General features: G+C 43.6%; 1 protein-coding gene across 6 annotated transcripts in view; it reads right to left on the bottom strand.

Moving 5' to 3' along the window:
- The window catches only part of RASGRP3 (RAS guanyl releasing protein 3), a 110,806-nt gene that overhangs the window by 21,838 nt on the left and 62,899 nt on the right, over positions 1 to 26,069 (bottom strand). For all 6 annotated transcript variants that reach the window (XM_056567411.1, XM_056567410.1, XM_056567412.1 and 3 more), the window contains 5 exons: positions 25,068 to 25,199; positions 16,389 to 16,536; positions 3,364 to 3,537; positions 3,126 to 3,242; positions 2,169 to 2,444 (listed from right to left, as the gene is read on the bottom strand). In XM_056567411.1, coding sequence (XP_056423386.1) covers positions 2,169 to 2,444; positions 3,126 to 3,242; positions 3,364 to 3,537; positions 16,389 to 16,536; positions 25,068 to 25,199 — 847 coding nt within the window. The remainder of the gene's footprint in view (positions 1 to 2,168; positions 2,445 to 3,125; positions 3,243 to 3,363; positions 3,538 to 16,388; positions 16,537 to 25,067; positions 25,200 to 26,069) is intronic.

Raw genomic sequence — 26,069 nt, 5'->3', positions numbered from 1 at the left:
AGAGACTCCTCATGAATATATGAAAAATATTGTATTTCTGTCTAGATACATGACATCTTTGTTGAAAAGGATAATATTAGTGGTACAAATTAAAATACCAAGTACTTCATGTAAGGCTGGGTTCACATCACGTTTTCCCCATACGGGAGTGCATACGGCAGGGGGAAGCTAAACTTTGCGCTCCCGTATGCCTTCATATGCGCTCCCGTATGTCATTCATTTCAATGAGCCGGCTGGAGGGAAACGTTCGGTCCGGTCGGCTCATTTTTGCGCCGTATGCGCTTTTTCCTCGGACCTAAAACTGTGGTCAACCACGGTTTGAGGTCCGGTTGTAAAAGCACATAAGGCGCAAAAATTAGCCGACCGGACCAAACGTTTCACTCCAGCTGGCTCATTGAAATGAATTACATACGGGAGCGCTTACGAAGGCATACGGGAGTGCGAGGTTTTAGCTCCCCCCTGCCGTATGCACTCCCGCATGGGGAAAACGTGATGTGAACCCAGCCTAATATGGAGTACTAATAATGCACTCTATGAAAATCTGTTTATAAGCAATTGTCATTGCATACATTGACAAAAAAAATCTGTAATTTCAACATTAGGATTGCAGGCATTTTTGTAAACACTGACAAAGATTAACTTTTCCATAGACCATAGACCTTCAAAGGGTGAATTATTAGATTAAAAAATGTCAGTTTATTTTTTTTCCATACTTGTTTTATGGCCATATTTTCATATAATTTTACAATGTATGAACCCAGCCGCAGTCTGAACTAAAAATATTTACAACTTTTCCTGTGTTGTGGGCAACATTTGAAAGCATTGTGAAAATATTTGCAGCATTTGAAGAAGCTCTCCAGTTTTGCATATTGTGTAGAGCTGAATACATCTCAGCTATGTGAATCTTTATTTGTTTCTTTAAAATCCAGAGCACACCCCAAACACCATCACCATGCCAGCAAGCAACTCACATGGACGCGTTTCGGACGCATGCGCGTTCTTGATCACCACAACACCTGTGTGCATCCTACCTCCTAAATACCTGATCCAGGAGGGAGAAGCACATGCTTAGTGAAAAAATGTGTAACAAACATTGTTTTTTAAAATTCAACACAAACAGGTATACTTTAAAACTTACTGCTGCATATTCCTAGCTGGGTATCTCCCTTGTCACCTCCCATGTCTCCGGCATAAACTGCCAAACTTGTTAATAAATATCAGAGACTACGGAGGTGACGATTCAGGAGTCGCACTGTGTGAATTCTTACCCAACAGGAGCTGTATTCAAATATGAACACATAACAATATAAAGAACAATGTTTGTTACACATTTTTCACTAAGCATGTGCTCCTCCCTCCTGGATCAGGTATTTAGGAGGTGGGATGCACACAGGTGTTGTGGTGATCAAGAACGCGCATGCGTTCGAAACGCGTCCATGTGAGTTGCTTGTCGGCATGGTGATGGTGTGTGGAGCGTGCTCTGGATTTTAAAGAAACTAATAAAGATTCAACATTTTAAAGGTACTGCTGGACTACCTCGTTCTTCAATTGCTTACACGTATGAAGCCGGGCCAGGCTTGAAGTCCGTGCAGACCGTGGAGGAGGTGAGCTGAAAGAACTTTTTGCTTTCATCTCAGCTATGTGGACTGTTAGTTTTCAGCCAGTTTTACGCCAGCGTAATACGGCAACATTTTTTGTATCCATATTATGGCCACATGTCCCAGCCCAACTGAGGATCTATATAGGATAGTATACTGTGGTGCTCCATACTGTGATTAGCGTGCGTCATTAGATCCGTTGTAGGACCAGGACTTGTGGTAGGGCCAGGACAGGGAGGCAAAAATGTGACTGCAATAAACCTGTGGGCCATTTTCACAAGCATCAAAGAGATCTTTTGTAGAAAAGGCCAGCAATTAAGCAACAAATTCTGAAGCATATGATTAGGGTTTAGTATAAAACTTCTGCTCTATTATTATAGTGCAACACATGTCCATAGTTTGGGTCTACGTTGTGTTAAGTGTGCAGTGAATAGGACAAGGTTGCAATACCACAGAAAACCTACTGTTTTACAGTATAACTCCTCTTTTAACATGATAAAAGTTCAGGTGTAGAGGAGTATTATTGATAAATTGACAAATCGTACCAATGCTGGAAAAATCAATACATACCGTTAAGAGGTTTATTAAATCCATACTGGTTTCTAGGTGATGGGACACACTCTGCAGTGACACCAGTTCATTGAGAGTGACATATAACTGCTGCATCTTTACTGTATTTACTTTATTGTCATCTACCCAGTCGGGGAATATAACATGTACTGCTATTAAGTCTTTTAAGTGAACGCCTAGAATGGGAATCTTGAATCCTTCACACTCTGCAAAGGCTTTACGGTAGTTACAGTAGTTTCCATTAGATGAGACCAACTCAGTCATTTCATCCCACACCTGCAAGGGAAGTGAAAATGTATATTTTAATTGATAAACTATAACGTGTATTATTTATTTATTTCAAAGAATAATAAAAGAGTCTGATCAATTGATTAAAGAAATTGTTAAAATAAAAATAAAACGTGCAATGTCATGTACCATACATTGATATTTGCCTTTATTTTCTTAGGTTTCATGCATACAACTTCATGACAACCCATACAGTCCCTACAGGTCTATATAACATACCTAAGCACCCCATGTGCAACCATTTTGTGCTTTCATGATCAATGCTGTAAGAGCATAATATGGCATGTCTTAGAATGTGACACAAAGGCCCTGCATGTCCAGGTGGTATGGATCAGTGGGCACTATCTTTGCCACTGTATGTAGCTTCTGTACAAAATGATATGCAAAGTGGCTCTCTGGTGCCCCCTTTTGGGAGTACCAACTTTGCATATAATTCCTGGTGGGTGGAGTCTCCACACACCTTTTAGTGCTCTCCCTAAGGAGAAACAATACCTTGATTCTGTAAGGCACTATATCCTTCATACTATAGAAAGTGCTAAAGCAGACCACAAACCTCTGACAGAATCTGTAACAATTCAATTTATTCAAATATAAAAGACAGTCAATGCCTCCATGTCATACTGCTTCCTATGTTATGGCGGATTTTCAATTATATATTATATAAAATACCTTTGTTACATCAGAACTGAGATGCGCGTGCGTATCCTTAAGGCGGGATATAGAACTATGGCTTAGTCCACCAACCACAGACATCAGGGTATTGAAATTCTGGAGGTCCAGGAGTTTCTGCAGTGAAATGAATCAATGAGTAAGAATCGTATTAGTCTTCTATAATGCTGGCCAAAGTAGATATAGCAATGCTATAATATCAGGTAAATGAATACAATAGTCAGAAAATAAGTTTTACCTCAGCCACATTGATGTACTTTGTTATGACTTCTGCTCTTTGTTGTGGGGTTGGCTTACTGAGAACCATGAGCTGAACCCACTTTGAGATTCCATTAAATAAAGCTATAGACCTCTCCAAAGTTGGGTTATCCACTAAACTTCCATGAATTACATAGCTTTGGTAATCTGTAAACTTGGGAACAGAAAAGCATACAATTCAGTGTGTGATATAAAATGAATTAAAGCATTTTAAAGATTTTTGTAAAATTAAAAGATTTAAAAAACAGTAAAACCTAGTCAATGACAAACCTGTAAGCTGATCATAGCGTCCTTACAAGGTCTACCTTTTTACTATTTTTAAGATGCAAATCAAAAAATGTTGTATCTTGTAATACCTTTTTTTATTGGACTAACAGCATTTTGTAGAGACAAGCTTTCGGGATTCCTCCCTTTATCAAGTCCAAAGCAATTCTATGCTCAGAAGCAGAAGACACAGGTTACATCTCACAAATATGCAGGGGTTAAGACAATAGATGTGGAGAATTCACACTAAGATGGGCCATAAATTGTCCTGCTATAGGAACATAGACTAAATAGATAAGGATGAGAAAAAGGGGGAGGGAGCAGGGAGAGACTGGTAATTAAGCAGGACAAAGTGAGAAGAGATTCAGGTATAGCACAGGTTATAAGACATTTTGATAATGAGATAAAAAGCTCAAATCCACATTAAGTCCCCTGTTTTTGGAATAAAAAACAGTATAATTTTAGCTTCAAATATCTTTCTCTCTTGTGTGTTTTTGAAATTCCCTCTCAGTATCTTGATCATAAGGTCATGTATGGAGTGGCCTGTTTGGGTAAAATGATTGTCCTTTTCTTTATGGCGGTTGATGGAATGTCTGTGTAGATTCATCCTTTCGTTGAGTTTCCGACATGTAGCATCCCATGTCACACTTGGTGCATTGTATCATGTAGACCACATTTGGGGATGTGCAGGAGTATAGTCCCCTAATGTTATAGGTCTTGTTGTTGTGGGTGGCTTCCATCTTGGTGCAGATGTGTTGGCAGAGTTTACAGCGAGGTTTTGTGCAGGGTTTGGTCCCATTGTCTGTGTCTGTTCTTTCTGTAGGTAATTTTCGGCTGACCAGCTTTCGTTTTAAATTGTATGGTTGTCTGAAGGCCAAGATGGGAGGTTCAGGGAAGATTTATTTTAGCATCTCACCTTCCGCCAATATCGGCTGCAGGTCTTTGATAATTTAGCGTATTTCTTCAAGGGCCGGATTGTAGATGGCTACCAGTGGTACGCGTGGTGATGGTTGTATCTCTCTTTATTGTAGCAGGTGTTCCCGTGGTGTTTAAAGGGCGAAGTGTATTTTCCTATTGATTATCCTTGGTTTGTATCCTTTTTTGTTTTAATTTCTCAGACAGTGTTTGTAGATGCATTTCTCTGTCATCAGGGTTGGAGCAGATGTGATGGTACCAGTATATAATGCCTTTCTTTGTGTGTGAAGGATGGAAACTGGATTTATGTAGATAGCTGGATCGGTCTGTGGGTTTTTTGTGTGAAGACGTTTGTAGTGTGTTCCTGTTTATTGTGACAGTAGTGTCCAGGAAGTTCACACTTTCTGTAGAGAATTCCATTTTGAGTTTGATAGATGGATTGAATGTGTTAAACGCATCATGAAACTTTCTGAGTTTTTCTTTTCCTTCTGTCCAAATGATGAAAATATCATCAATGTAATAGTATCTGTAGGGTTTGTGAAGTTGTGTGTCTAGAAACTGTTGTTCAAGGTCAGCCATGAATAGGTTGGCATATTGTGGTGCCATCCTGGTCTCCATTGCAGTGCCCATCATTTGTAGATATATGTCACTGTTGAAGCTGAAGTAGTTATGTGTTAGGATGAATTCTATGAGTTTGTTGATGACTCCAGGGCTGTATTTCCGATTGGGGGTTTGGGATGAGAGGAGCAGGCATCAATTCCATCTCTGTGTGGGATGTGCTATACAGGGATTCTACATCCATTGTTACTAATATGGAGTTGTCAGGCAAGTTTGTAATCTGACTGAGTTTGTTTAGAAAGTCAGTGGTGTCCAGTATGAAGCTGCTGGAGTTTTCGACAAAGGGCTTTAATAGGTTTTCTATTAAGCCAGAGATCTATTCCGTTAATGTGTCCATACCTGTTATTATTGGTCTGCCAGGGTTTTGTGGATTTTTGGAAGCATGTAGAATGTCCTCGTTATGGAATTTGTGGGTATGAGTGTCTCTAATCCTTTCTGTGACTCTTTTGGGAAGGATTCGATCAATTTCTTCAATTCCAGAGTGCATTCTTTGGTGGGGTCTTCTGTCAGTTTCTTGTAGTATGTAGTGTCTGACAATTGTCTGTTTCCCTCTTTGATATAATCCTCAGTGTTCATTATCACTACTGCTCCTTCCTTGTCTGCTGGTTTGATTGTTATGGTTTGATTATTCCTTAAGTTTTTAATGTTGTTTGCTTTGGACTTGATAAAGGGAGGAATCCCGAAAGCTTGTCTCTACAAAATTCTGTTAGTCCAATAAAAAAGTTATTACAAGGGGGCATGGCCTGGTAGCCGTGGTGAATGCCCGCTTGAGAGGAGAGCTCCGAGTCCACAGCTCCTACTAACAGCTCATCCTAGCAGTTACCGCCATTAGAATCTGACAGCAACTCTTCTGCATCTCCCTCAACCCTGAATGCCGGTGTGGAGAAAAAAGGCCACCAGACAGGAGAAACTTTCTAAATTCTACTTTTCTTGTGCGCTGACTACCCTGACCGCCCTCTGTCTCCTGCTACGCAGCTTGCTGGAGCTCGCAGCCCGTCGCAGCTTACCTCCCAGCTGCCGTGCCGCTCCACTTCAGACCCGGTATTTCACAGAAGGACAGCTGAAGAATATCGAGATCCTTGCTTTTCGGCTGCTTCTGTGTCCCCAATGAGAAGCGCAAGTGCACTGCAGCAAGCCCAGCACTCTCCATTACCTCATGCCGCAGTTTGGGACTCCCCTGCCGGTACTCCTCTGAACAGCCCTGCTAAACAAAAGCCTCGGATGATGGAACCTGCAAGCTCTCTGGAGGTATGTGACTGGGGCTCACAAAACCCTACCAGCACCCAGGGGGTGGAGAAGCTATCCACCATATCAGTATCTGACAAGTCCCTAATGGATACCAGTATGAAAGAGATGTTACTAGTGCTCCAAAAGGCATTCCTCACTGATATGCATAAAATGGTGGCCCCCCTGAATAACACTGTCGCTGACTTCTCCGGTCAAATACACCATGTTGAATCAAAGTTTGCTGGCTTTGCTGAATCCCACAATGCCCTCATTGATACCATGAATGATATGGCTGACGATGTGGCAGCTCTTAAAGCAAAAGTTGCAGATCTAGAGGACAGGAGCCGTCGCAATATCAAGTTGTGGGGGGGGGGGGTACCAGAAACTGTCCTCCCTGCTGATATTCCCAACTACCAACTATGTGAGATCCCTCCTGAAAGCTACTTTACCCTCTTGCTCTGATCAAGAACTAGAAGTGGACAGAGCACGTAGAATCCAGATCCACTTTTTTACTATTAAGGAAAAGAAAAAACAACGGACTACATGCACCCTTCCATAGAATTTCCATCTATTCAGATCTATCAGCTGCAACGTTGCAAGCCAGCAGAGATCTCCAACCAATTACCATGGCACTCCGGGACACCAAGGTGGCATACCATTGGGGGTTCCCTGTTCGCCTCTTAGTTAAGAGGGGTGACACTATTCATGTTATCTGCATCCATTGCAGAAGGACAGCAGATCCTATCCTCCTGGAACATCCCCATGCAATTAGACTTTGAGTGACTGAATAAAGTTTCCCGCTTTCGCCCTCGAAAAAACCTGACTGCCTTACCTGTTGCTGTGGTGGTGACATTACTTGTCTTTGTAGCTCTTCATCGGAGGAGCTAATTTAGTGGTCCATTTGCTGTAGGCTACAGAGTGGACTTACCCCACCAAAGTTTGCTGGCTCGCACACTTGGAGCCGCATGATCCACCATTTTTGTTGCTCTTTTTTTCTTATTTTTTATGTTTGGTTGTTTTGTTTACCTGCCTATGCACCACTGTCTAATTCTACTGATGTGCTGTCTACTACCATTAAGGAGGGACGTACTGAAGGATGTTCCTTATTGTTGTTATGCTTTAATGTTCATGCTGATTTGTACTTACCTACACTATGGTTATACATATAGCTAGTATTAATGTTAATTGCCTAAACGTGCCTCATAAGCGCTCTCATTTCTGGAGGGAGGTTATCTCCTTAGGTTGTAATTTTATATGTGCTCAGGAATCTCACCTGATCGCCAAGGATGCATTCAGGTTAAAACACCCAGCTTTCCCATATATCTACCAGTCTCATGTTTTTCCAAGTCCAAGGGAGTTCTGATATAGGCATAAAAAACACAGTCTCCTTTCAACTGGAAGAAGTGATATCAGACTCTAGAGGGAGATACCTTATCTCAGTGTTTGCCAACCCAGTCCTCAAGGCACACCAACATTCCGGGTTTTTTCAGTTACTCCATTGGAATAGAACAGGGAAAAATTAAAATCCTGGACTGTTGAGTGCCATGAGGACTGGGTTGGGAAACACTGCCTTATCTTATACTGTACTGTTAATTCCCTGAAACTTAGCTTAGTTTCCCTGTATGCACCAAACTCAGGCCAACTTAGATTTCTCAATTCTTTACTCAGAAAGGTAGAAAAACAGACCTGGGGCCCCCTTCGTTTACGTGGGGATTTTAATGCGGTCATGGACCCTGCGCTAGACTCCTCCTCCCACTCTCGATTATCGGCCACTAGCTTAGCGTCTTAGGCATGGGAGAACAATTTATACGATATGAAGTCTGGTGACTGCAACACCCTGAGGAAAGAGATTTCACCCATTTATCTGCGGTATACAACTCCTATTCCAGACTGGACATGTTTCTTGTGGGAAATGCACTCATAAACTCTGACCAAAAGTCCTGTATCAGCATGATCTCCTGGTTAGATCACGCAAGTGTTTCTCTTAAAATTGCTGACTCTGTATCCTCAAGAGGGGCGTACCTATAGCGTATTAGCCAATTCCTCTTATCCCACAAGAAATATTCCCAGCAACTATCCGCTGATATTTCCGAGTACTTCACTCCTAATGCCCCATCCACGAAGTGCCCTATAACGCTATGGTATTGCCATAAGGCAGTGATCAGAGGTCTATGCATTAAATACAGCACAAATCTAAAACACAAGAGAGAAAAACAAATCTCCTCGACTCTGACCCAACTTAAAAGCCTGGAAGCAGTAAATAAACACCACCCGTCAGAAGTGATAACTTCTAATATAATACCCCTTAGAAGGGAACTACGCTGCCTTATGCTTACTGAATATGAGAAATAATTTTGTAAAACTAAGTTGCTCTACTATTCGCAGGATAACAACGAGGGAAATCGCAGGGAAATGATTAACCCACCTCCTCAAAATAAGATAATTAAACTCGCGCATACCTCTCCTCCACCCCACTGATAATAAAAAAAAACTGCTTACACCTAAAGACATAGCGGATAGATTTCAAGCCTTTTACGCCAATCTTTATAATCTAGAAAGGTCCATCCCTGTCCTTCCTGACACCGAGTCGGCACTCCAAGCCTACGTAGATAAGCTGTTTGTATTATAAAACGTTTAGCTCTCTCCTCTCCCCCCCCCCCCACTTAACTGATTTCTGTACAGTAGCTATGCACACGGGTTCCCTACCCAAAGAAAATCTACAGGCCCTTATAACCACCATCCCCAAACCAGGCAAATCTACTGACTTACCACAAAACTACAGACCCATATCCCTTTTAAGGATTTAAAGACTTTTGCCAAATTGTTAGCCACACGCCTCTCCATCTATATCCCACACTTAATTAAATTAGATCAGTCAGGTTTTGTCTCAGATCATCAAACTTCTGATAACACGAGAAGATTACTCAACATTTTTCATCATGTAGAGTCATGGCATTCCTAGTTTTTGCGTTGGTGTTTTATCGCCTCAAATGGTCTTTTGTCTTCACAGTGCTTAGGAGGTTGGGCTTTGAGGGGAATATTCTTTCCACAATTGCCTCATTATATTTGAATCCAACTGCCAGAGTACTTGCCAATGGGACCCTATCCAATTAATTTTCTATCTCCATTGGATCCAGGCAAGGCTGCCCCCATATATATATATATATATATATATATATATATATATATATATATATATATATATATATATATATCTCTTATCCCTACTGTCTGAGTTTGTTTGGGTGGGAAAGAAGCTGAGAATTGCACCCAAAATCCCCATTGCTGGGTGGATTGGGTTCTCCAGACATAAAAGGTTATTGTCACGATTCGGCTTACAGGTTGTGGATCCACTGTGTCAGCGAGGGATTGGCGTGGACCGTTCTGGTGGACCGGTTCTAAGAGGCTACTGGTGTTCACCAGAGCCCGCCGCAAAGCGGGATGGTCTTGCTGCGGCAGTAGCAACCAGGTCGTATCCACTAGCAACGGCTCAACCTCGCTGACTGCTGAGAAGGCGTGGGACAGAAGGACTAGGCAGAGGCAAGGTCAGACGTAGCAGAAGGTCGGGGCAGGCGGCAAGGTTCGTAGTCAATATGGATAGCAGGAGATCAGGTAACACAGGCTTGGACAACACTAAACACTTTCACTGGCACAAGGCAACAAGATCCGGCAAGGGAGTGCAGGGGAAGTGATGTGATATAGCCAGGGAACAGGTGGAAGCTAATTAAGCTAATTGGGCCAGGCACCAATCATTGGTGCACTGGCCCTTTAAGTCTCAGAGAGCTGGCGCGCGCGCGCCCTAGAGAGCGGAGCCGCGCGCGCCAGCAGATGACAGCCGGGGACCGGGACGGGTAAGTGACTTGGGATGCGATTCGCGAGCGGGCGCGTCCCGCTATGCGAATCGCATCCCCGCCGGCAAAGTCAGTGCAGCGCTCCCGGTCAGCGGGTCTGACTGGGGCGCTGCAGGGAGAGAGACGCCGTGAGTGCTCCGGGGAGGAGCAGGGACCCGGAGCGCTCGGCGTAACAGTACCCCCCCCCTTAGGTCTCCCCCTTTTTTTGTCCGACAACTGCTTTACCTGGTGCGAGGACACCGGGAGTGAATGGAGGGTTTCCTCAAAGGCAGGCAGTACAGCAGGAGTGGGAATGGGGAGGGAGGGCAGAGGGTGAAGCTTGGCACGGGGCAGTGTGTCACCAGGACGGGGGCCATGAGGAGGCACTGAGGCTTGCCTGACGGGAATGAGAGGGGGGGAGAGGCATTTCTTATGGCAAGCAGAGTCCCAGTTCTTGATCTCCCCGGTGGTCCAGTCAAGGGTGGGAGAATGAAGCCGGAGCCACGGCAGACCGAGGAGGACCTCAGAGGTGCAGTTGGGAAGGACGAAGAATTCAATCATTTCGTGATGGGGTCCAATGCACATTAAGAGGGGTTTTGTGCGGTAACGCACGGTGCAATCCAATCTAACTCCGTTGACCGCGGAAATGTAGAGCGGCTTGACGAGACGGGTCACCGGGATGCAGAATTTATTCACCAAAGACTCCAAAATAAAATTCCCAGAGGCACCAGAGTCCAAGCAGGCCACGGCTGAGAGGGAGGAGTTGGGTGAAGGAGAAATCCGCACGGGCACCGTGAGACGTGGAGAAGCAGGCTTTGAACCAAGAGACGCCACACCCACGTGAGCTGGGTGCGTGCGTGCGTTTCCTAGACGTGGAGGACGAATAGGGCAATCCACCAAGAAATGCTTGGTACTGGCACAGTACAGACAAAGATTTTCTTCCCTACGGCGATTCCTCTCTTCCTGGGTCAGGCGAGACCGGTCCACTTGCATGGCCTCCTCGGCGGAAGGCCCAGGCGTAGATTGCAAAGGATACTGTGGGAGAGGTGCCCAGAGATCTAAGTCTTTTTCCTGGCGGAGCTCCTGATGTCTCTCAGAAAAACGCATGTCAATGCGGGTGGCCAAATGGATAAGTTCTTGCAGGTTGGCAGGAATCTCTTGTGCGGCCAGCACATCTTTGATGTTACTGGATAGGCCTTTTTTAAAGGTCACGCAGAGAGCCTCGTTATTCCAAGATAATTCGGACGCAAGAGTACGAAATTGGATGGCGTACTCGCCTACTGAAGAATTGCCCTGGACCAGGTTCAGCAGGGCAGTCTCGGCAGAAGAAGCTCGGGCTGGTTCCTCGAAGACACTACGGACTTCAGCGAAGAAGGACTGGACTGTGGCTGTGGCAGGATCATTGCGGTCCCAGAGCGGTGTGGCCCAAGACAAGGCCTTTCCAGAAAGAAGGCTCACTACGAACGCCACCTTAGACCGTTCTGTAGGAAACAAGTCCGACAACATCTCCATATGCAGGGAACATTGAGACAAAAATCCACGGCAGAGTCTAGAGTCCCCATCAAATTTGTCCGGCAGGGACAAGCGGAGGCTAGGAGCGGCCACTCGCTGCGGAGGAGGTGCAGGAGCTGGCGGAGGAGATGGTTGCTGCTGTAGCAGAGGCAGAAGTTGCTGTAACATGGCGGTCAACTGCGACAGCTGCTGTCCTTGTTGGGCAATCTGCTGCGATTGCTGAGCGACCACCGTGGGAAGGTCAGCGAGACTTTGCAGCGGCACCTCAGCGGGATCCATGGCCGGATCTACTGTCACGATTCGGCTTACAGGTTGTGGATCCACTGTGTCAGCGAGGGATTGGCGTGGACCGTGCTGGTGGACCGGTTCTAAGAGGCTACTGGTGTTCACCAGAGCCCGCCGCAAAGCGGGATGGTCTTGCTGCGGCAGTAGCAACCAGGTCATATCCACTAGCAACGGCTCAACCTCGCTGACTGCTGAGAAGGCGTGGGACAGAAGGACTAGGCAGAGGCAAGGTCAGACGTAGCAAAAGGTCGGGGCAGGTGGCAAGGTTCGTAGTCAATATGGATAGCAGGAGATCAGGTAACACAGGCTTGGACAACACTAAACGCTTTCACTGGCACAAGGCAACAAGATCCGGCAAGGGAGTGCAGGGGAAGTGATGTGATATAGCCAGGGAACAGGTGGAAGCTAATTAAGCTAATTGGGCCAGGCACCAATCATTGGTGCACTGGCCCTTTAAGTCTCAGAGAGCTGGCGCGCGCGCCCTAGAGAGCGGAGCCGCGCGCGCCAGCAGATGACAGCCGGGGACCGGGACGGGTAAGTGACTTGGGATGCGATTCGCGAGCGGGCGCGTCCCGCTATGCGAATCGCATCCCCGCCGGCAAAGTCAGTGCAGCGCTCCCGGTCAGCGGGTCTGACCGGGGCGCTGCAGGGAGAGAGACGCCGTGAGCGCTCCGGGGAGGAGCAGGGACCCGGAGCGCTCGGCGTAACAGTTATTACATATCTACACTGCTCACACAATTGAAACATTGGTGAGATGTGGACTCCCCCCTCCCCTGGGTACAAATGGAACAAGCTTCTTTGTCTTATTGTGCCCTTCATGACCTCCTGCTTCTACCCACATGGAATCTATCGATTTCACCACTATCGAATCCATTAGTCAAACTGTCCTTGGTCACCTGGACTTACTTCCTGACTAACCAACATGCTCCACCTCACATAAACCTCGATAGTTTACCGCTCTCGCTCTCACAACACATACTTAAGCCTCCACAACTGGATATCAAATGGCATAACTAATATAGGCTTTCTCTATGATAACTCCTCCCTAGTGCCTTTTAGTACCAAACAACGTGTCTATAATATTCCTAGAACAGACTTCTATAAATATTTACACTTGAAACATCTTCTCACTATTGTTGAACCCGCCCAACTAGGCGTAGACGAATCCCTCAATGGTCTTAAATACAGTTATAAATCCCTGATACAATCAGATAAATGTATTAAAAGCTACCCTCTCAGAATGTGGGATAGCGACTTAGCAGTTAATATAGACATTGTTGATTGGCTGGACGCTTTTAGAATCATTAATAAAGCCTTCCAATGATCTTCTTACAGAGAATATGCTTATAAAACCCTACTCAGATGGTATTTCACCCCTGATAAAAATAGCTAGAGCGTACCCCGGAGCCTCCATTCAGTGTTGGCGAAATTGTGGTTGTAGAGGCACCCTATTTCATATATTGTGGACCTGCCCTGTAACACTCCCCTTTTGGAAGCAATGTCACACTCTACTGGCTAGTATCTTCCGTTCCCATTGGTCTGGTCGCCTCAATCGGTTTTGCTATTTCTCCACCTAGGATATATACCCCCCCTCATTGAGACCTTTTCTGTATCATCTGTATAATAAAAAAAAAACTCTTCTTGTGAGATGGTGGAAAACTACTACAATTCCAACCCTAGAAGTATTGATCAACAAAGTTAATACAACTTATTCCTATGAGAAAATAATTGCAATGGTTTATTTGGAAAATTTTAACGTAGATGGGAATTCTGGATCTCCTCCCCACTATGTACAGACATCTAATACTTGTTATTTACTCCCCTCCAACTGCACTATAGCTATGGCACCTTGGCCACACCTGTCTATAATTTCTGATATTTGCTCAGCTAGTAAGCGTAGGTAATGCACATACTCACCCATTCTCCTCTTTTTAATATACTAGAACGAGACTCTCACTTATAGTTCTTGCCTGTAAATTTACTCGCATTCCACAAGAGGCAGATTGTTTTGGTTTTCTTTGTTGTTCTATGTTCCTTTGTTATTTCTAATTATCAATGGAACCATTGTATGATGATTCTGTTCAATATGTCTTTTACATTTGGACAGCTGAGCCTGTCACTGTCATGTCTCTGTTTTTGACTTCTACTACAAAAATGTAAATAAAAACTATTGAACGTAAAAAAGGTATTACAAGATACTGCAACATTTTTTGATTTGCATCTGCATCCCTGGACTAATATGGCTACTCAAATTTACAACTATTTTTAAGATATCTTCATGCTATCAGGTTCTTTGAGCATCACACGCATATTCATTGGTCCCATCAGAGGAGTTTATTTTAAGGGACAACCTACTTTTTGTAAATCCACTTCAAAGTATTAATTTCATACTCAGGGTCTTATATTAGGGGTACATTTCTATGTCACAGCTTGAGCCCATCTTAGGACCCTGTGACACTCTTATGGGCCAGCCTTACCTTTGATTTTTTGAAAACCTTGGTTTTAATGTCTATATCCTACCATCCCTCAGAACCAAGATATGCTGCCATAAACTGTGCACTATTATTGTAAATCGACTTATACTTTTGGGATTGGTGGATGAGGCTACATCCTACATGCTACTGCTACTTGAACTGTTACTGAGCAAGTTCTTTCATGCTAGTTGTGTATTACCTTTTTTGACATGTTTCTGCCCCCTTGTATAGTGGATTGTAGTAACTGATTTCAATAAAAGAGACACTTTACGCATAAACCTTTATTACAGTAAATCCTAGATAGATGATATTTTAGTTAACCAAAACTTAGACTGATAATTATGTTTTGTTGATTTTTTTTCTTATAGTGATATTAACATATAAGAAGTCAATAAGTGCAATTGAAAATCACATGTTCCATTTTTGTTTATTTCACACATCTGTACTTGTTCCATTTTTTATATTGGTATTTCAGCAAAATTACCAAAACTGCAAAAAGAAAAAAATGGAATAAATATGGATGAAAAACGGACAACTTATAACAAAACAGTCCAAAAACATCCAATATGGAAATAAAAAAAAAAAATACATGTTGGGCTGGGTTCACATATGTCTGGTGTCCGGCATTGTTTTCCTCTGGCGTGCATCGGAGGGAAACTAATGCTAAAACTGATCCCATTCATTTGAATGGGACAGTTCACAATAATTCGGCATCTTAATTTTGGCGCCGGATGGTTGGACACACCAGAAGGCACTGGACAGGGGAACGTAGCTTGCTTTGTTCTCCTGTCTAGCGTCCAGTGAATACCAGATGCCATACCACTGATGATAACTAATGCACGTTGTCATCAGTTATAGATTCAGTTGCGTCAACATCTAGGCTGAGTTCATCTATGCCAGATGCCGGATATATGTGAACCCAGTCTTACACATCCATGTTTGATCTCTATTCTCATACAGAAGTGTGAATGGTGCCTTAACAAATTTGGCAATACTTCTTGTCATGCTTGCAAAAATGGCTGCCATAACTTACTAGAAAAATTTCAATATCTCTATAAATAGATAAAACATAATTATGTGCTACTGTGAAGTGCAGGATTTAGAAATCTGGACACTCTAACTAACTGTAGGGACTTTCCTCTGACTGACTAGACTGCCCCGGAGTAAAGCTACGAGATGTTTACTTTACTTTGCCTTAGCTAGACGACTGAACTGTTTTTTTTTTTGTTTGGGTTAAGCCCTCTGGAGAGAGGGAGTTGGAGTAAGGACTCGTTCTTAAGCCTTTCTGAAAACTTCTACTTAGAAGGGGACTTAGGAGTATATCATGTGACCAATGAATCACTCATCTGAGACAGAATATGCAAATCTTTAACACTTACACAGTTATAAATCCTCAGTTTTACAAGTGAACTCATGATGCCCCAAACACAGATTTGGGTTGCTAGGAAAGGGTTTTCTCAGCCACACCACAACTTTTTGTAGCTGGGACACAAGTACCAAAACACTGCTATTACCAATAATTAACTATTTACTACTCATTGACTAAAATATAGATATTTTTAGATTTTGGTTTGATATAATCTATTGATATTTTTAGATAATAGAAATTTTTAAGGCTTAAAATTATTGGGTTTGTATGATTGTTCTTCATGATGTCAACTAAAATTATTTATCTCATAGTAAAAAAAAACATTATCAAATCCAAAAACAGCAAAAGAAGTAAATAAATGTGTGCCACCATATTGAAAACATTGTCTGCAGTTATAGTAGTTGTGCTAGTTTTGGCTGTGCAAACAAAATATCCTTTTCTAGAATTTAAATTTACACCCTATGTAAATGCAAATACAATAAAAAGTAAATAAAATAGCACACATCCTTACCGATATCCTTCGGAATGCTTTGTATTCAAGAAATGTTAGGTGCTCTGCCAGCTCCACAGGCTCCAGATGGTCGAACAGAAGGCAAACCTTTCCCTTCTTTGATGTTTTTTTCCTCTGTGTGACTCTTCGCATCCAGTCATAAGATGGGCTGAAAACAAAAGTGACAACACAGACTGTCACCACAAAATGCTGAAACCAATAAACAATAAACAATGATCTTGTTGTGGTGCCTCCATTTCCTTGTGTCCCTTTGAGCTATTTTTTTTTACTTCCAACAAGAGGCATAAAACAGACCCGTTTACCCATTGCCGTCTGTATTATTTGGTTGTAGTTTCCAATACTAGTTCTATCATACTATCTATGTACTATCATAATCTGATAATACAATGCAGCATGCATCCTGACCATGTGTGATATTATTGTAAAGTGCTGCTTTAAGATTAGCTTCTTGTCAAATAAGACAGACATGCACACTCTTTTCTTCTTTCTTTTCCATTCTAAACCTCCCATCCCATTATGTGGATGGAGTTAGTGTTGCTCGCGAATATTCGCAATTCAAATTTTATTCGTGAATATCGCATATTCGCGAATTCGCGAAAATTCGCGAAAATAGCGCTATAAATTCGTAATTACGAATATTCGTTTTTTCTTTTTTTTTTTTTTTTTTCACAGTACACATCACAGTGATCATCCCTCTCTGCTTCTAGCTTATGTAGTGTAAAAAGGCTCTAATACTACTGTGTGAGACCGACGTGCGAATTTTCGTTTATGCTAATTTTGTATATGCGATTTTTCGCATATGTTTATTTTCGCACACGCGAATATACGCATATGCGAAAATAAAATGAGCATATTACGAATATGCGAATATTCGCGAATACAACGAATATTCGTCCATATATTCGCGAATATTCGCGAATTCGAATATGGCCTATTCCGCTCAACACTAGATGGAGTACGTATATTGCATTAGTGCCCTATTATTGGGCCTTTACTATATGTTATAGTCAATGTTGCACATAATAGTTTACTGTTTGCTTTCTTTACTGTAAGTTACAAGTAAAGGACTCTTTTTTTCATTTGTTTTCATCCAAGTGCTAATATTATTTATAACTCAAATGACAAGCCCCTCTTTACTAGAGTTTTGAAACAGCAACATCTTGGCACTTAAGACCCCACTGATCACACATTGGTGACTTATCCTCAAGATGGACTCCTCAGAGCCCCTAAAGTCTGTAATGTTGGTTATTAATGTTATCTTATGCCAGTGTAAGTAAAAGGAAGACAATGATAGATTACACAATGAATGTTTAGGACAGTGATTCCCAACCGGGGTTCCCATTTTTAATTTTTTTTTATTTCCCATCGCGGCCTTCCCCAGCACCGCAGGGAGAGGGAAGTTTGTGTGCACTGTGTGAGCTTTGCTGTGCATGTGTGCATCTCTCAGCATCCCCCTCCCCCTGTGGACCAGTGAGTGAGTGCCCTGAAGGAGAGGGGAAGAACGCGGGAGCTGCGCCAGGCCAGTGTAGTGACCCGTGCCCCAGCGTCCCCCTCCCCCCTGCGGCACAGTGAATGAGTGCCCTGCTGGAGCCCTGAGTCTGTGCCCTGACGGAGAGGGGAAGAATGGGGAAGGAAAATGGCTTGCTTAAGGTACTGTACCATGTCCACATCCCCCTGCTTTCTGACACCCTTGTCCATCCCCTCCTCTCACCCATGTCCATTCCCCCCCTCTCACCCATGTCCATCCCCCCTCTACCCCTGTCCATCCCCACCCTCTCACCCATGTCCATCCCCACCCTCTCACCCATGTCCATCCCCACCCTCTCACCCATGTCCATCCCCCCCTCTCACCCATGTCCATCCCCTCCCTCACCCATGTCCACCCCCTTCACCAATGTCCACCCTCCTGTCATCCATGTCCACCTTGTCCACCCCCCTGTCCCTCCATATCACCCATGTTGACCTCCCGAGTCTACCCCCTGTCACCCATGTTCACCCCCTGTCCACACCCCAGTCTACCCCCTGTCACCCATGTCCACCCCCTATTCACCCCTCTGTCCCTTTGTCACCCCTCTTTTATCTTCCTTGTCATCCTTGTCCACCCTCCTGTCATCCCTGTATACCCCCATATCTCCCCTGTCCACGTTCCTGTCATCCATGTCCACCTTGGCCACCCCTCTGTCACCCATGTCCATCGCCACTGTCCACCCCTCTGACCACCCCCCAGTCTACACCAGTTACCTATGTCCACCCCCCCATTCACCAATCTCTCCCTTTGTCACCTCAGTCCACCCCTCTCTGTCACCCTTGTTCACCCCTCTGACCCCCTGTCTCCCATGTCCACCCTCCTGTCATCCATGTTCACCTTGGACATTCCCCTATCCACCCCTCTGTCATCCCTTTCCATCCCCGTGTCACCCATGTTCACCCCCCATTGTCCATCCCTCTGACCACATCCTTGTCATCCATGTTCACCCCCCTGTCCCTTTGTCACCCCTGTCCACCCCTGTTACCGCCTTGTCACTCCTGTCCATCCCTGTCACCCATGTGCACTCTTCTAAACCCCTCTGTCATCCATGTACACCCCTGTCACCCATGTACACCCCTCTGCCACCCATATACACCCCTTTACACCCCTCTGCCACTCATGTACACCCCTCTGCCACCCATGTACACCCCTTTACACCCCTCTGCCACCCATGTACATTCCTCTACACCCCTCTGCCACCCATGTACACTCTTCTACACCCATCTGTCATCCATGTACACTCCTCTACACCCCTCTGCCACCCGTGTATACTCCTCTACACCCCTCTGCCACTCATGTACACCCCTCTGCCACCCATGTACACCCCTTTACACCCCTCTGCCACCCAAGTACATTCCTCTACACCCCTCTGCCACCCATGTACACTCTTCTACATCCCTCTGCCACCCATATACACTCTTCTACACCCATCTGTCACTCCTCTACACCCCTCTCTCACCCATGTACACCCCTCTGCCACCCATGTACACTCCTCTGCCACCCATGTACACTCTTCTACACCCCTCTGTCAGCCAGGTACACCCCTCTGTTACCCATATCCACTCCTCTACATCCCTCTGCCACCCATGTACACTCCTACACCCCTCTGCCACCCATGTACACCCCTTTACACCCCTCTGCCATCCATGTACACTCCTCTACACCCCTCTGCCACCCATGTACATTCCTCTACATCCCTCTGCCACCCATGTATACTCTTCTACACCTATCTGTCACTCATCTACACCCCTCTGTCACCCATGTACACCCCTCTGTTACCCATGTACACTCCTCTACATCCCTCTGCCACCCATGTACACTCCTACACCCCTCTGCCACCCATGTACACTCCTCTACACCCCTCTGCCACCATGTATACTCCTCTACACCCCTCTGCCACCCATGTACACTCTTCTACACCCATCTGTCACTCCTCTACAGCCCTCTGTCACCCATGTACACCCCTATATTACCTATGTACACTCCTCTACACCCCTCTGCCACCCATGTACACTCCTATACCCCTCTGCCACCCTTGTACACTCCTCTACATCCCTCTGTCACCCATGTAAACCCCTCTATCACCCCCTACACCCCTCTGTCACCCATGTAAACCCCTCTGTCACCCATGTGCACTCCTCAACACACCTGTCTCCCATGTACACCTTTCTGCACCCCTCTGTTACCCCTTTACACCTATACACCCCTGTATTCCTCTTCACTTGTAAAAGGGGAATCTGGAGGGTAATGTTGGTAAAGTGCTGAGCCTAATAGATTTGTTTTGCAGGTTTAATGGTGAAGAATTGTGGCTGGAAGAAATGGTCAGGACTGTCCAAACCAGACAAAGGAGAACAGGGAACGATGCTGATCAGAGAAGACATCACTTGTGAGTTGCTGTATAAAGCAGCACTTTAAACTACATACCCACTGATAAGATATTGGATATTGTGCATTGCGGCCTCTTTTTCCTTTTTTTCTGCTCGTCAACTTCGGTAGGGGTGCCCCATGATTTTTCCCCACGGGGTGCCCTGAGCCGAAAAAGGTTGGGAAACACTGTTTAGGATAACCCATTAGAAAAGCTGACAGGAATATAATTATAGGGGGTCGCAAAAGGTAGCAGCTTCACCTAGGACTTAGGGCCTGAAGGACTCAATGGTCTCCTCCCATCTCAGGATTATCTATCAAATAAAATAAGTGGAGGGCCCTCTTATAAATTTTGCAGGTCAGTAAGTTAGGCCTGCATCTGCCACATACTGTATCAAACTATAAAGGACTGGTTGAGGCTAATTTACACATAAATTCTCAGTGTTCTAGTCAAATCCAGAAGACTGCAATCCCCCTAAAGGTGTCTAGATAGATAGATGGTAGAGCAAAATAATTAGAACATCGCTATTTATACATAATTAGTTGAACTCTTCCTGACACACCTGCTATCACCAGAAATGCCTTTTTTTCTCAATCATGTATTATATATCACTGTTGATAAACTTTCTTACATGTGCTGTTCTAAAAAATATGTTTATTTGCTTAGGGGTTTGGTATGTCAAACCTTACAGAAACCTGTGTCAAACCTGTGACCCAAGTTGCTAAGTTGATGTGTTAGGTCTTCTGTTTCCTTGATAACATCTCATTATGCAAAGACCAGCAAAACATCTGAAGACAGAGATAACTGTAGTCGAAAGTCTTGATAAAACGCTTGATAAAGACCTTATAGTTAGGTCGAAACGTTGCATCACTTGTAAGTTTTGGGACCAATAAAACCCACTTATTTTGGACACCTATCGGAGTGCTGTCTTCCTATGTGTTTATATTGTAGTCGAAAGTCAATGCTTTTTAAATGCAAGTTTACAGGCACCAGTATGAGCAAAACCGTCAAGTGTGCGCTGCAGAAAGATGACATCAATGGCAGAGCTGCAATAGCTAAACCATTACCACATGTCATGTCATACAACATGTTCAATGGCACAAAGACCGTAAAAAAAGACATGTGATCTTCTGTATGAAGCCCCGGCTTTCCTCCAGACCAGCGCGTCAAGACCTCCAAAGTGGGGGCCACCATGCCTCCTTCATATAGCTCTTTAGGAGAGCTGAATATAGCCAAATGGCTATATGGAGGGGGCGTGGCGGCCCCGCTTCTGGCAGGGGTTGCGACACGCCGCTCTGAGGGAGAGTCGGGGCTCCATACAGAAGATATGATGGGGGCAGCAGTCGGACCCCCTGTAACCTAAAACTTATCCCCTTTCCTGCAGATAGGAGATACATTTTTTACCACAAGACTTCTCCTCCATCCTTTATTAATAAAAAATAAAAATAAAAAAAAGGAGGGGATCTGTACTGTTCGGGTTATTTTGCCCAACTCCTAGATAAATAGAATAATAGTATTGAAGCTCTACAATATTACTATATTCTGATAAAGTCTCCTAACAGATCATTTTTCCACTTTATGAAGTCATATGAAGAATGGGCTCACACACAGCATTTTGGTCAGTATTTTTAGTCAAAACAAAGTTGAGCTAACACAGAGAACATTATAACAGAAATGTTTGCATCTTTTTCTGTGTTTTTAACTTATTCCTTTTTTTTGTTTTCCTGTTTTTATAGAACTTTTTAGTGACCAAAACTTTGCTTACAAACACAGGAAACCCCAACTGGCAAAGTATTCAAAAATAACTTATAATGCTATTTATGATAACACTTTAATTGGCTTATTTTTCTTTGTCTGTTTTTACTAAAATCTGCAAAACAAGAAGATTTTTCAATTATTGATGAAAGACGACACAAAAAAATATGCCTGTGCTGTTCATGCGATTTAAACATAGCCTAATAAAGGTTTTGATCAAATTGTCTGTTTTATGCTTATTAAAGATGCCAAGATATTTTGCATATTTTAAATTTATATGTTATGATTTAGAGATAATAGGAGGTATATATGTATATGTACTAAAAAGTACAAAGCATGACATGCCATTTCAAAATACAAACTATACAAGGGCATCTGTCATATAAATCGTACACAGACATCTGGTTTAAGATGTTAGATCACCAGTTTCCGGCGCAGCGTTTCTAAATATAAAGCTATGCTTGCAAGAAGTGTGTATTGTGTGCACAATCCCACAACAGAGTCTGTGATGCAATTCATGGCAAAAAAATACATTGTAAAAGTGAATTCCATAGACAAGGGAGAAGTAACTCTGCTGTTTCTTAGTCACGTTTTAAGAGGGAGATGCACGTAAGACTTACACCTTCTTTAGACCAGGAATCCATTTTTTTAAAGGGGTACTCCGCCCCTAGACATCTTATCCCCTATCCAAAGGATAGGGGATAAGATGTCTGATCGGGGGGGTCCATGCTGCACCCAGCGTTCATGTAGGGTGTCGGGTGCAGTGCCAAAAGCTCATGACATTACGGCCATGCCCCTTCAATGCAAGTCCATGGGAGGGGGTTTGACGGCCGTCATGCCCGCTCCCATAGACTTGCATTGAGGGGACGTGGCCATAACATCACGAACCTTTGCCCCACATCGCCAGTCATCCGACACAGAGCAAACTTCGCCGAAGCCGAGATCGCGGGGCTCCCCAGTGGCGGGACCCCCCCTATTCTTTGGATAGGGAATAAGATGTCTAGGGGCTGAGTACCCCTTTAATGCCATTAGACAATTTATTAACCGGAGCTCCATTGTCTTTGTGTTTTTAATCCTTCTGGAGATTAAAAGTAGTTTTTAGGTCAATATTCACTCAGCATTTGTCTTTCAAGTGATTTTTGCAAAACTGACTTGGTAGACGTTTTCACTGGTTGTGCATGCAGTGGTCAAAAATTTTTCAAGTTTGAATTTCGCAAATATACACCACACAGCACAGAAAAATTTCCAAATCTACGCCACCCCAAGCAGAGCTCTAAAAAAAGGCTTTTTTACATGTTTGTAAAGGAGTAGTCCAGTATAAAAAAAACTGCATGAATGCAGTGTGTCAACCTCGGCACAAAGCTGTGGCAGACATGCTCCCACCATGCAACTCTACGGGAGAGCCGGAGATACATGAAAGCTGTATCTCCGGCTCTCCCATAGAGATGCATGGAGGAGGCATGTTGGCCTTAGCTTTGTGCAGTGGTTGACACGCCTCTATTCATGCAAAGAGCCAGGGCGCATGGCGGGAGATTGCGGGGGGTCTCAGTGTTTGGTCCCCCCCTCGATCTGACACTTATCCACTGTCCTGCGGATAGGGGATAAGTTTTGTTGTACTGCAGAACTCCACCCCAACATCAATATTGTGGGATTAGTCAGTGCTGTCTTCTTTGTTTTTGTTTGAGCATCACTGCATCCATTTTTATTCTGTTGGGCTTTAGAGGTGCCATTGTCTGATGAAGAGAAGCAGACATAGACCCAGGCTTTTGGCATTATAAATTGCTACTCAATTCATATGTTGGAAGTTCTGTAGCCAATCCTCCGAAGTAAATCCAGATTCAGCTGAAAGAATGAACATGTTCATTCTGTCGGCCTATTGTCAATGGGGCTTTGAATTGAAGGGAATAATTTTGCCTGCAAATTCTGTGCAAAATTAACCTCGATTCCAGGTAGCATGAATACGAAATTTACGGAGGAAATACTTGGCTGAAATTCCATTGTGTGCATGTGCCTTAAAGGGATACTCCGGTGAAAACCTTTTTTCTTTTCAATCAACTGGTGGCAGAAAGTTAAACATATTTGTAAATTAATTCTATTAAAAAATCTTAATCCTTCCTGTACTTATTAGCTGCTGAATACTACAGAGGAAATTCTTTTCTTTTTGGAATGCTCTCTGATGACATCACGACCACAGTTCTCTCTGCTGACGTTCTTATAATAATAATAACACTTTATTTATTGTTGTCCTTAGTGGGATTTGAACCCAAGTCCCCAGCACTGCAAGGCAGCAGTGCTAACCACTAAGCCACCATGCTGCCATTAGCATACATCTGCTATGCATCTGCTATGCATCTTTGCTAAAATGGACAGAGACGTCAGCAGAGAGCACTGTGTTCGTGATGTCATCAGTGTTCCAAAAAGAAAGGAATTTCCTCTGTAGCATTCCCCAGCTAATAAGTACTTGGAAGGATTAAGATTTTTTAATAGAAGTAATTTACAAATATGTTTAACTTTCTGCCACCAGTTGATTTAAAAGAAAAAAGGTTTTCACCGGTGTACCCCTTTAAGAGATCTACCAGAATTTTACTTGGATTTCCCAAGAAGTGTTAGATGCAACTGCAGGTGTCCATAATCCTGTGTGTGATCTAATCTAGGAGTCCCTTTGTGAGCCTTAAATATGGCACATAACTCTGGGAGAATATAGCGTCACAAAGGTGCTCTAATTTAGAGTGCCAATAGGGGGGATTTATCAAAACCTGTGCAGAGGAAAAGATGACCAGTTGCACATAGCAACCAATCAGATAATTTACTTCATTTTTGAAAAGGCCTCTGAAAAATGAAAGACACAATCTGATTGGATGCTATAGGTCAACTTTTCCTCTGCACATGTTTTGATAAATCTCCATAAACCACACTGTAAGGACCTTGGGTGCTTTGTGCATACAGCCTCACTTCATTTTATAATGTACAAAAATGCATCATGTTCCCAAAGAAAAAAACTTTGTGCACAATGAATCTATAAAAGACTCACATGCTGGAGATGTCTATTAGATTAATGTGTTCTTCATAACCCAGCTGGTGTGCCAGTTCTCTAAATTCCTCTGTCAGTTGTATCAATCCCAAATCCAGATTAAACTCTGCAGGAAATTCCAGGATCCAGTATCTAGAACATACAGAAGGGTCATCATGACTTTTTGATCTCATAAAAGGGCACATCTTTGATGATATTTTAATTACATAGCTGCCCATTGATCATACATTCCTCCTACCCAACATAAGCCTAAAAATCAATAGTTTAAATGACAACTGAGGTTTTAGGATTAGCTATAAACCAAGAACCTAAGGGTGCCATAACTTGTGCCATTTTTATTTTATTTTTTGCAGTTTATATGCAGTTCTGGAAGGCAAAACTAGAAGTGAACTTACAAAAAGAGCACATTTAGAATCACACAAGGATGGACTGTTGGTTGAAATTTTGGAATAAAGACATTCCTAAGAAACAAAATGTTTAATTTGGCCATTGTTTTATTTACAAAAAAAAAAAAAAAACCCATGTTAACTTTTTTATTTCTCCTTTATTACTAACTAGCCGAATACCCGGCGTTGCCCGTTTTTCCTTCCTAATCCTTGTTGGGGAGGAAAATAAACAAAGGAGGAAGCTTTTGACTTCATATCCCGTCTTCATATATTGTTGTCATATCCCAACCCCATATCCTGTCCTCATATCCTGACCTCCTATCCCATCATCATATCCAAACCTCATATCCCATCCTCACATCCCGACCTCCTATCCCGTCCTCCTATCCTGACCTCCTATCCCGTCCTCCCATCCTGACCTCCTATCTCGACCTCCTATCCCGACCTCCTATCCTGTCCTCCTATCCCGACCTCCTATCTCAACCCCCTATCCCGTCCTCCTATTTCCACCTCTTATCCAGACCTCCTATCCTGACCTCCTATCTCAACCTCCTATCCCGTTCTCCTATCCCGTCCTCCTATCCCATCCTCCTATCTCCACCTCATATCCAGTCCT

The sequence above is a fragment of the Hyla sarda genome, chromosome 3 (assembly GCF_029499605.1).
Source record: "Hyla sarda isolate aHylSar1 chromosome 3, aHylSar1.hap1, whole genome shotgun sequence".
Lineage (NCBI taxonomy): Eukaryota > Metazoa > Chordata > Amphibia > Anura > Hylidae > Hyla > Hyla sarda.
The sequence above is the reverse complement of the archived record's forward strand: the minus strand, read 5'-3'. Positions and strand labels throughout refer to the sequence as shown.